This window comes from Monomorium pharaonis, chromosome 1 (assembly GCF_013373865.1).
Source record: "Monomorium pharaonis isolate MP-MQ-018 chromosome 1, ASM1337386v2, whole genome shotgun sequence".
In the NCBI taxonomy this organism is placed as follows: Eukaryota; Metazoa; Arthropoda; class Insecta; order Hymenoptera; family Formicidae; genus Monomorium; species Monomorium pharaonis.
The window spans coordinates 12,955,388-12,966,050 of NC_050467.1; the positions used below are offsets into that span (position 1 = coordinate 12,955,388).

Below are 10,663 nucleotides of genomic sequence, written 5' to 3' on the forward strand. Positions count from 1 at the left end.
GTATCAGGGCGCACCAGGGACACTCTGAGCGACACATACAGAACCGGCTTAGACTATTTCTGAATTTTTCTGGTTTGTTTTTCGCATCAGATTGTCCTGTACTTTCCAAATTACAACCTTGCAATTTTTGTTTTTGACTGAGAGTTGCTTCGAGGAGCATAACTCCGAAACTACTGGATCCACAGCGGGGAGATTTTGCAAGGGTCAAGTCGACACTTTGGGCTATATCATATAAAAAATTCAGACTTTTTGCTCAACTTTTACGAACATGGCGCTACTTCAAACCTTTGTTCCTTTAATTTTATCCTGTAGTTTATTTAATTAATATTAATTTAACATTTTAATGAAACGTTTAAAATAATATTTACATAACATTTATTTAATATTTATTTAAACCTTTAAAAAAATATTTTAAAAAACATTTAAAAAATGTTTATTTAATGTTGATTTAATATTTATGTTAAAATAATTAATTATTTAAAATAATGATTTAGAGCAAATATTTACATAATATTTAATTAATATTTATTTAATATTAATTTAACATTTTAATAAAACGTTTGAAATAATATTTACATAACATTTATATAATATTTATGTAATATTTATTTAAACCTTTAAAAAAATATTTTAAAAAAATATTTAAAAATGCTTATTTAATATTGATTTAATATTTATATTACAATAATTAATTATTTGAAATAATAATCTAGGACATATATTTATATAATATTTAATTAATATTTTTAAATATTAATTTAAGATTTTAATAAATTGTTTAAAATAATATTTACGTAACACTTATTTTATGTTTCTGTAATAATTATTTCACATTTAAAAAGTTGTTTAGAATAATATTTTTAATAATATTTAAATTATGGTTGGGAAACTTCACTAATTACGTAGCGTAAATCAAGTGTAAAGAGGAAGTGAATCTATGTAATGAAAGAGTCACAAAAGCGTGTAAATAAAACCTCTGAGGCACAGATTGAAACATCGGAACATAAAAAAATGGAGATTAAGACAACATTGCACTTATTGAAACAATATGGCATATTAACAATACTTAAAAATTATAAGAAATAACATCTATTTTTTATTTTTTTACGAACAGAGCAAAAATAGATCTTTTCATATTTCACATACTATTTTGCATATGTGAAAATCAGTAAAAAATTGTAATACTTTATATTTATATTTATTTATAAAAATATAAGTTAACTATACATGTTTCATCCTTCTGACAACATCTGTTAAAATAATCTATAACAAATATGTATGCATTAACATAAAGTATTCATGAATTATCACGAAGCATTAGAATGCGTACGATCTTCGAAGTCAAGCAACGTCGGAAGTGATTGGCACTTGAATGGGAGACCGTTTTTTCAGGTGTAGAAATTAAACATGTTCTAACAGGTACTGTGCCTTGGCTGAAACATGTATAGTCTTCTCCCCTTTATAAAATTATCGTAGAAATTTATTAGATTGGTGAGGTTACGTTGAATTTATCAAAATTTAATAATGCAATCAATTTTTTACTTTTGTTGTGAATATGTTTAGTAAATATTTAAAAAATCATTTACCAAATGTTAAAAAAACATTTTCTTAAATTTTAAAACAAATATTTATTAAATGTTAAAAATATATTTGTCCAAACATTTAAAAAAAACGTTTTTCTAATCTAAAAAATGGAATTTATCTTATTATTTTTAACGTTTTTGGAAATGTTTTTTAAAATGTTTTTTAAATATTATTGAAAACATTTTTTAAATATTGTTTTGCTGATTGGGAACATACCCAGACAACACGCTTGTCAGAATGAAAACTTTAAGAGAACTTTTTTAAGAAAACATTTAGATATCTTGGAAATGATGTTAAAATGGTAACATTTACCAGAGACGTCTACTAAGAGAGGTCTTTAAGATATCTCATTGAAGAGTCTTACTTAAGTTTCTTGAAAATGTTATCCTTATGAGTTAAATGATATCAGTTAAATGATATCAGCTTGGTATCTCATAAAAGATATCACAATGCTGTCCGATTTTTGAGCCGTCCTTGCGCGTTGTAGTTGACTCATAAATTAGATAACATTATAATATCTTAAATGAGAAATCCATTTGATATTATTAAAAAATTATTATAAAGATAATGTTTTCAAAAATAACGGTTTGCCTACAATTACTGTGCACAAAAAATGCACAAAATCTAAATTTATCATGTACTAAACAAAAACAGAATAATAAAAACCATCTAATTAACCATTTGAACGCTCCAAACTATTAATGCTAAAAATAGATCGCAATTTCCATCAAATTATTAAGGCTATGGAAAAAGATAAATTTAACAATATGAAATTAATGAGTAAATAAATTAATGCTATTTAAATGCTATTTATTTCTAATGTTTTGCAAAATTTAATTGCTTTTATAAAAAATAATATAATTGCGTCAGTTTATAACATATTGGTATTATATGTATAAGACAATAACAAGTACCCATATCGATAAGTCAAATTGGCGTAGCAGATAGAGTACAAGGTTCGTCATCCTAAGGTTCCGGGTTCAAACCTACCAGCGGCAAGTAAGAATAAAATAATTTAATTTAAATTTAATTAATCAATAAAAATTTGTCCTAAATTTAGTATGTTACTGTTGATAAAAATAATTTTTAAAAAATAAATTTTTATTTTATTTTTTTATCTTTAGTTGCAGTTTAAAAATATCTGATTTAAGAAACCTTTTAGATATCCGATTTAAGAAATTTTTTAGATATCCGATTTAAGAAATCTTTTAGATATCCGATTTAAGAAATTTTTTAGATATCCGATTTAAGAAATCTTTTAGATATCAGTTTTATGATATTTTTCTGTTCTCAAAAAACGGCGCATTGGTTAACATTCTGACATCATTATGTTATCTTTTAGAAGTCTCTTTATGTTATCATTTTCAGAAACAAGATATCTTGTAGAGATCTTTTTGACAACGTATTGTTCACTGGGTATATTTGATAAAAACGTATAGAGATAATTTCTGTTTAATTTATATAGATATTGAATCGTAATTATTAGATACAGTAAGATAACCAGATAAGATCATATAAAAAGTATCTATATTCAGATAAAATTTTAATTGTTTAATTCAGATACGATAAAAAACAATGGAATTTTAAAACTTTTCTAGCATGAAAACTAGTGTTCGATAGAAATTATAGATTTAGATCAAATCATATCAAATTCAATATGTTTCTGTCAATTTTTATCGAACTTTTTGAGCAGGGTTATTTTTCTTCGATCCTTCTCTCTCTTCGCGTTGTCAGTCTCTCTCGACTCGTGCGAATTCCAACGCGCATAACAGCCAGCTCGATATTATCTCCTTTATTTCTTGCTGATATGCTTCTTGACAATTGTTTTTTACAGGCGCGCAGCAGCCAATAATTTCATACAAAAGGCTGATATTTATAGTTTGATTGTATTTAAGATTTTTTTAAATTTATCGTTAATTAACCTTTGTAGTTAACAAAATTGTATCTAAAGACAAACTTAAGACAATCTTAAAGCCATATCAGACTAGATATTTAGATTAAAATTAAATTGGAATTTGATCATTCAAAGCAAAGTTAAAGAATATTCGTTCCTAATTGATTACATTTCAATTCAATCCCAATATCAATCTCTAGTCTGATACGGGTTTAATGAAACATCAAACTATGAATGCCAGTCAAAAAATAAACACCTATTTTTATAGATTGATGCATTTTTCTTTATATCATTATTTTTGTAGAGAAAAAACTTAATATTCTCATTTTGTAGTGTTTATTTTTATAATTGGCGCAAAATATTTAGATATCGTTATTTTTGTGGGGAAAGTTAATTTGTGTGTGTGTGAGTACAATACTTTATTTAAAATAATTGTCACTTTAATAATTTAATTAAAGTTATATTATTTCAAAAATAGATGAGCCATTTTAATTAATGCACGCAATTATTTCGGAAACAAAGCATTTTAGAGAAAAATGTTTCAGACAAAATTTTTATGGTTTCGAGGAGACCATAAGATGATATCATTAGTTTGGCACTGAAGAGTCATTTAAAAGTTACGTGAAGGTCACTTCAATTTTTTTAAATTGCAATCCCTATTTTTTATTGCATATTCTTGTAGCACCAAACCATTACGCTCCAACAATGTTGATTATCTATTTGTCTATGCCAATATGGATTGGCATCTGAGCAGTAATGACAATTATGTGTGTTCAATTCTCCGTTATTTTTAAATGTCGATTCATCAGAGAATAGAACATATTTGAAAAAATCTGCGTCATGCGCAATCATCCGTATAGCCCATCGACAAAACAATACACGCTGCATGTCATTTGGAGTTAGAGCTTGCGTTAGTGTAATATGGTATGAATGATATTTTCTTTTTCTCAAAATTCTCTCTCTCTCTCTCTCTCTCTCTCTCTCTCTCTCTCACGTTTGTTCTGTGAGGTATACCGGTTCGTCTAGCTATTTGACGACTGCTAATATGAGGGTTAATGTTAATAGCCGCTAAGATAGCGAAAACACGTACATCGTTGTCACCATATTCATGATTTACGCGACAACGGGTCAACTTACCTTGCTGGGCTCTTATCTTAAGACGCCGTATGACAGTATCATTTGGATGTCGTCTGTTTGGGTATCGATTTTGGTAAAATCTTGCAGCTTGACGATAATTGCCAAAAACTTCTCCCAAAACTAGTAAAATATCGACAATTTCTGAAGAAGTATTTATAATCAGCCATCGTAAAAGTTTATAAGCTTAATGGTTTGAATTAAAGTTGCTTATAATAATCAGCAGTAGTATCGGATTTTGACTAAATAGTTGGTTAGAAATAATATGTAATTCAGTGCAATATCATTTTTTTAAAAAGAAGTCAATGTAGTTATTGATATAAGCAACTGGGTTTGGGAAGCTGCGAAAACAACTGATTTTGAATAGTCGTGAAAACAACTGATTTTGAGTAGCTGTGAGAACAACTGGTTTTGAGTAGCCATGAAAAACGTTCCTCTATCTTGCCTTAAATAGTTATTTTATTTATTTAAAAGGTATCATAAGAAACTTTAAATTATCTTAAAAATTTTTAATAAATAAACTTTATTTAAAAAATCATTAAAAATTGTGTAATTACTTATTGCAAATTAAAAAAAAAACTATGTCTTTTTTAATAATTATTATGTGCTAAAAAGTATTATAGTAAGTGAAATTGAAAAATTAATATTTTATGAGGTATTTTGTATTTTTATCAAAATATTGCAACTTTGGAACTTTATAACTCGAAAAGGGCTTCATGAAAAGACATTTGTTTATAGTGTTTTGGAAAGCTCTCGAGGTAAGCTATAAGAATATGTAATAAAAAATAAGGATTGCAATTTAAAAAAATTAAAGTGACCTTCACGTAACCTTCAAATGACTCTTCAGTGTAAAACCAATAATACCATCTTATGGCCCCCTTGAAACCATAAAACTTTTGTCTGAAATATTTTTCTCTAAAATGCTTTGTTTCCGAAATAATTGCGTGCGTTAATTAAAATGGCTCACTCTGTATATTACTTCGGTTAAATTTGATCAAAAGTATTATCTCAGATTTATTTAATACACAAATAAATGTAACTTTTTCCGTCCAAAGGTATATATCACTTAGGTTGAATTTCATAGAAAGTATTATTTTGAATTTTGTGATTTTTTTCCTTAAAGTAAAACTACACACTTGGCATCTTTTTTTACCTTTCTAAAAAATTTAATTTTGTTTAATCAACGGAACTCTTGAAAATTTTTACAGAGAATTCTAGAACTATTTAAAAGAATACTAGAACTCTAAAAAAACTTTGGATTTTTAAATATAGTGTCTTAAGTTGATGGAAGTCCAAGTGTACTATGGCGCAGTGTCATCCGAGCGATTTTCTTTTCACTATGTTGTAGCACTTGAAAACATTGGGCAAAAATATATGTTATAGAGGATACTCTAGGCTAGGGAATATTTATGTTAAATGGTTAGTGTTAGTGCAAATCAAAAACATGACCTCCAAAAATTTTTTGAAAAAAATTTTATATTCCCTATTTTTTGTCAAACTTTTCTTTGAGGGGAGGGAGGAGAAAATTGTGTCATTGGATTTTCATTACATTTTTTTTTTTTTTAATCAAAATCAGTCGAGGCGTTTTCGAGAAAATTGACTTTTTTAATTTTTCTTTTTCCTTCCATATCTCCTAAAATAATGGTGATATCAAGTTATTATTTAGGGAAATTTTATATCATATTAATGTGAACTTATGGCATGCATTTGAACCTGATATCTGCGTAGGCAGATTTTACATGCTTATTTCGCTAGGCTCTTTATGTTAATGACATAACATGTGATTCTTTAACAGGAATGCACCGAAGCTATTGAACTCGCTGATGAAGCCCTCAGTATTCGGCCCATTTCTTACGAAGCGTTCTATGCTAGAGCTAAAGCGCGCGTAAACCTAGACATGTTTAAAGATGCTTTATCGGACGTTCAAGAAGCTCTTCAAAACGTACCAGCTCACAACAAACAAGATCGTAGAGTACTTACAGCTTTAAAAGATGATATTATCTGTCGCATCGATAGTACTGGGACCAATAAAGAACAGAACAATTACGTCGCTAAATCTTGTCTTCGAGCGTCAGTGGATACTCTTACTGAATTGTAATGGTATTTGAGTAAAACGCTTAAATAAGTTGAAATTATACTAATTTGAATTTAAATGTAACAATGAAAATTCTAATAATAGTAGGTAATTATATTATTATAACGTAATTCAGGATCATATCAAGACCGATGTAAATTAATTTATTAAACTAGATGAACGGGTTTATTAAAGTTGGAATCTGCCTAAAGTAAAAACTTAATCAGAGGTTTCGTAATATATTTATATTTATTATATACTAGCAATTTGACAAAAACTACATTAAAAAATAAAGACCGTACATTATTAATATAAAAAAGACAAATTAAGAATAAAGTTGTTAAATAATTTGCACGAAATTTCGATTCGCACATATTAATATATATTGATAAATCACTTTTAGTTATTGATATTTTGCAATGTTTTGACATGTATATATATATATCAAAATATTCAAAGTATAAAAATGTGTATTAATGTTAGTAATACCATCTAAAAGTTTGTCTTCAAAGAAAATATAAACTTACTGATTATAATCATCACTAAATCAATATTATCGTTATTTATCGAAAAATTTTTATTCATATATCTATCCATATATTATCGACGATTTATTTTTAGATTTATTAACTTTTTCATTAAATTTTTTATTAAATTTATATTTTTTAAAGGTAGACTTCCAAATAGCATTACTAGTAATAGTAATAGGTGTGATTAGAACTATATCAGTCCTTATATGTCACCTAGAGCTAACTAATTTTTTAAATTGTGATTAAGGTGGCATATATGTTTGAAGCCACAAAAAAGGCATTTTTTATGAATTTTTTCAGAACCAAGAAGCAAACTATAAAAATGGGACTTTTTGCATGATAAAGTACATGTTTTGTAGTTCTTACACAAATATTATAACGATTTTATTTAAAAAAACTCCCGCTCTAATGTCACGTGTAGTCAACCGTGCATGTTTCCACGGTGACATTGATTTCTCTTTCCCTATTCAATCAAAATACAAACCAAAAACCAAACGGCATCTTAAAAAAGAATAAATTTCCTTGTCGTTGTCGTATCCGATTTAAAAAATTCGAATTTTAAACAAAATGGCGGTCTTTAAAGTTAGAATGCCGATTTTCGATAAAAAAATTCATTTTTATTTGTTTAAAAAAAAACAGAAAAAATTTAATCGGATATGACAAAGAAATTTATTCTTCTTTCAGATGCCGTTTGGTTTTTGTATTTTGATTGAACAGAAGAAATCATTGTCACTGTGGAAACATGCACGGTTGACTACACGACAGTGGAGCGGAGGGATTTTTCAAAATCATTGTAATAAAATTTGATGAGAACTACAAAACATGTACGTCATTATGCTAAAAGTCTCATTTTTATATGTTGCTACTTGGCTCTGAAAATAATTTATGAAAAATGCCTTCTTTTTTATGACCAAACATATATGCCCCCTTAAAAATTATAAATTTTAAAATCTATATTTACGGGAGCAGTGTACTTGTGAGCAGTGTTGTTCTTGGCGATCTTTTTTCGCGCATACGCAATGCAATCATAATAAAATCCAGTGATGCACTTATAACGGTATGCTTATAGACGGACAAGTAATTTTTATTTATTTTGTATTTATTTTGTAATTGTTAATAATAATGTTCGTCATTATAGCTACATTGTCATGATATAGTTTGTCTATCATATTTAATACTTGTACAATAGTATAATGATACTGATACTAGAGTTGCAAGATAGTGTTCTAAAAGCATCCTTTCCTATAAGATAATACTTCCGTTGAATTTATATTCAATGCGCAAGCGCAAGAAGGCGTCACCGAGAACACTGCGTGTGAGTTTAAACACACGATTTGTCACAAATCCGTTGCTCTCACGCGGAACCGCATATTCCAGATAGTCTTACTATATTTCCAACGTTATAACGTTCATATACGCTTTTTTTATTAATTTGACCAAATATATATATATATGGTCATACACGGCTAAGATTTGTTCCACGTTTTAGGTTTTTGTGATCTTAAAAAGAGTCGATTGTTATCTATTAAGTGGCTCTGAAAAAAGCCGATTTATTTAGGTAAAATGTGAAACAAATATTAACCGCAATTTATGTAAAAATATTTTACTTTTAAATAAAAAAAATTTTAATTCCTTTTACTCCTTCTGCTCCTCTTTTAAAAATATTTTCAAATAATAAGAAAAAAATAAAGAATGGTAGATATACGAATTATTTTTATTATTTAAATTTAACATAATAGCACCGAATTCTACGGGAAAAATTGCATAAGGAACGCATGATGCGTGTCGATATTAAGAAATTATTTAAAAAATTGTTTAAACATTTTTTAAAAACTGTTTTTAAATAAAAATTGATGGCTCCTTTGCTACAAAAAGATCACTCTAATAATTGACACATGCTGAAATAATTCTTTAAAAATTGTTTAAACAAATTGTTTACTAACAATTTATTTTAATACTTTTTATCAACAATCTTTTTTATACCTTTGTATAACACACTCTCCGTAGTTAATTTTGTCTATCGCAGCTAAGTCAACTATGAGAATTAAGTAATTGAATCAAATAAATATTTTGAATAATTAAATAAATACGAGTACACAAATAAATAATTAACAACTAAAAATAAAAAATAATAAGGAATTTAAATAATTTATAATTGTATTTATTTTTATTTATTTACTTATTAGTTTATTTAGTTATTTATTTCTCTATTTATTTATTAAGTTAAATTTATTTAATTATTCATTAATATCAAAAATAAAAATAAAGTTTTAAGTAAGGGAATGTGTAATAAGCGCGTGGAGAGCCCGAGGAGCCACATGGCACGCTACGCTTCTGTATACACTGGCCGCGCGCCGTCTGATTGATCAAATTCATTTATTAATAATTTAGTAAATAATAATCTAAGCCAAAATTGGTAAAGAAACTTTTAGTTTAAAATTTTATTCTCTCTCACTCTGTAAAATAAGAATTATTCATTCTGGGACACTCATGTATATATATACATATATATATATATATGTGTGTGTGTAGTATCGAGTTTTGTTTACGATGCTTCGAACAGATTTTTCGCGAAGACGCGGTCGCACGGATCGCTCTCGCCAGTAACCGGGCTGTCTCTGACTTCTCTTTTTCCGCGCGCGCAGCCCTGTCGGCGCACGCCGTCGCCTCTCATTGCGCCCTCCTACGACGCGCACGCCACACACCATGACAAGGCCCCGATCTGCCTTACCCGTTCACGCCAACAACCGCGCGTTGTAATCATACACGCATTCTCACATATATACACATATATACATGTGATTGTTTATTATTCCAATGCAGTAATTCTTTAAATATTATTCTTAGATATTATTCTAATTTAAACAAACTATTTAATTGTGTTTTTATTAGTATTTTATATTATTATAAATATTGTAATTGTAGGGCAGTATTCATTATCCAAATAACATGTAATATAACAGCAATATTGCAACAATATAATAATGAGATATAACACGAATATTATCGACATATTATAAGTATATTAATATTAAAATGTTTGCCAAAATAAATCACATTAATAGTGACAATTGTAAAATGTAATATTGCAACAAATTAAATCATTTTATTTCGATCATTTATGTTATATATATATATAGAAATTTAACATTCTTTACAATAGTTTAAAGGTTTTGATTAGTATATATACAGTAATTTATGTTATACATTTTAATACCGGAGATTATTATGTATGTATATAAATATATGTATAATATATCATTAACATTATGGAAATAAATCAACAGAGAGGGAGAAGCTTAGGATTTTATGGTATTTCTTGAATGATGACTGAGGAAGAGGGGAAGAAATTGTAAAAAAAAATCTACGGGCACCGCGAAGGGATCATAATAGTAGGGAGTGAAGGTGGGAATAAGGATCGAGTGCGGAGAGGATATAGAATAAAGC

The 10,663-nt window shown here is 27.6% G+C and overlaps 1 protein-coding gene across 10 annotated transcripts in view; it reads left to right on the top strand.

The window, feature by feature from the left end:
- Positions 1-7,029, top strand: part of LOC105832507 (protein TANC2) — a 208,645-nt gene extending 201,616 nt beyond the window's left edge. For 4 of the 10 annotated variants that reach the window (XM_036295457.1, XM_036295458.1, XM_036295459.1 and 1 more), the window contains one exon: positions 6,408-6,710. In XM_036295457.1, the coding sequence (XP_036151350.1) occupies positions 6,408-6,710 (303 nt within the window). Of the gene's footprint in view, positions 1-6,407 lie in introns of all 10 variants that reach the window. The other 6 variants (XM_036295463.1, XM_036295461.1, XM_036295460.1 and 3 more) reach the window with 3 other exon arrangements.
- Positions 7,030-10,663: the final 3,634 nt, after the last annotated feature.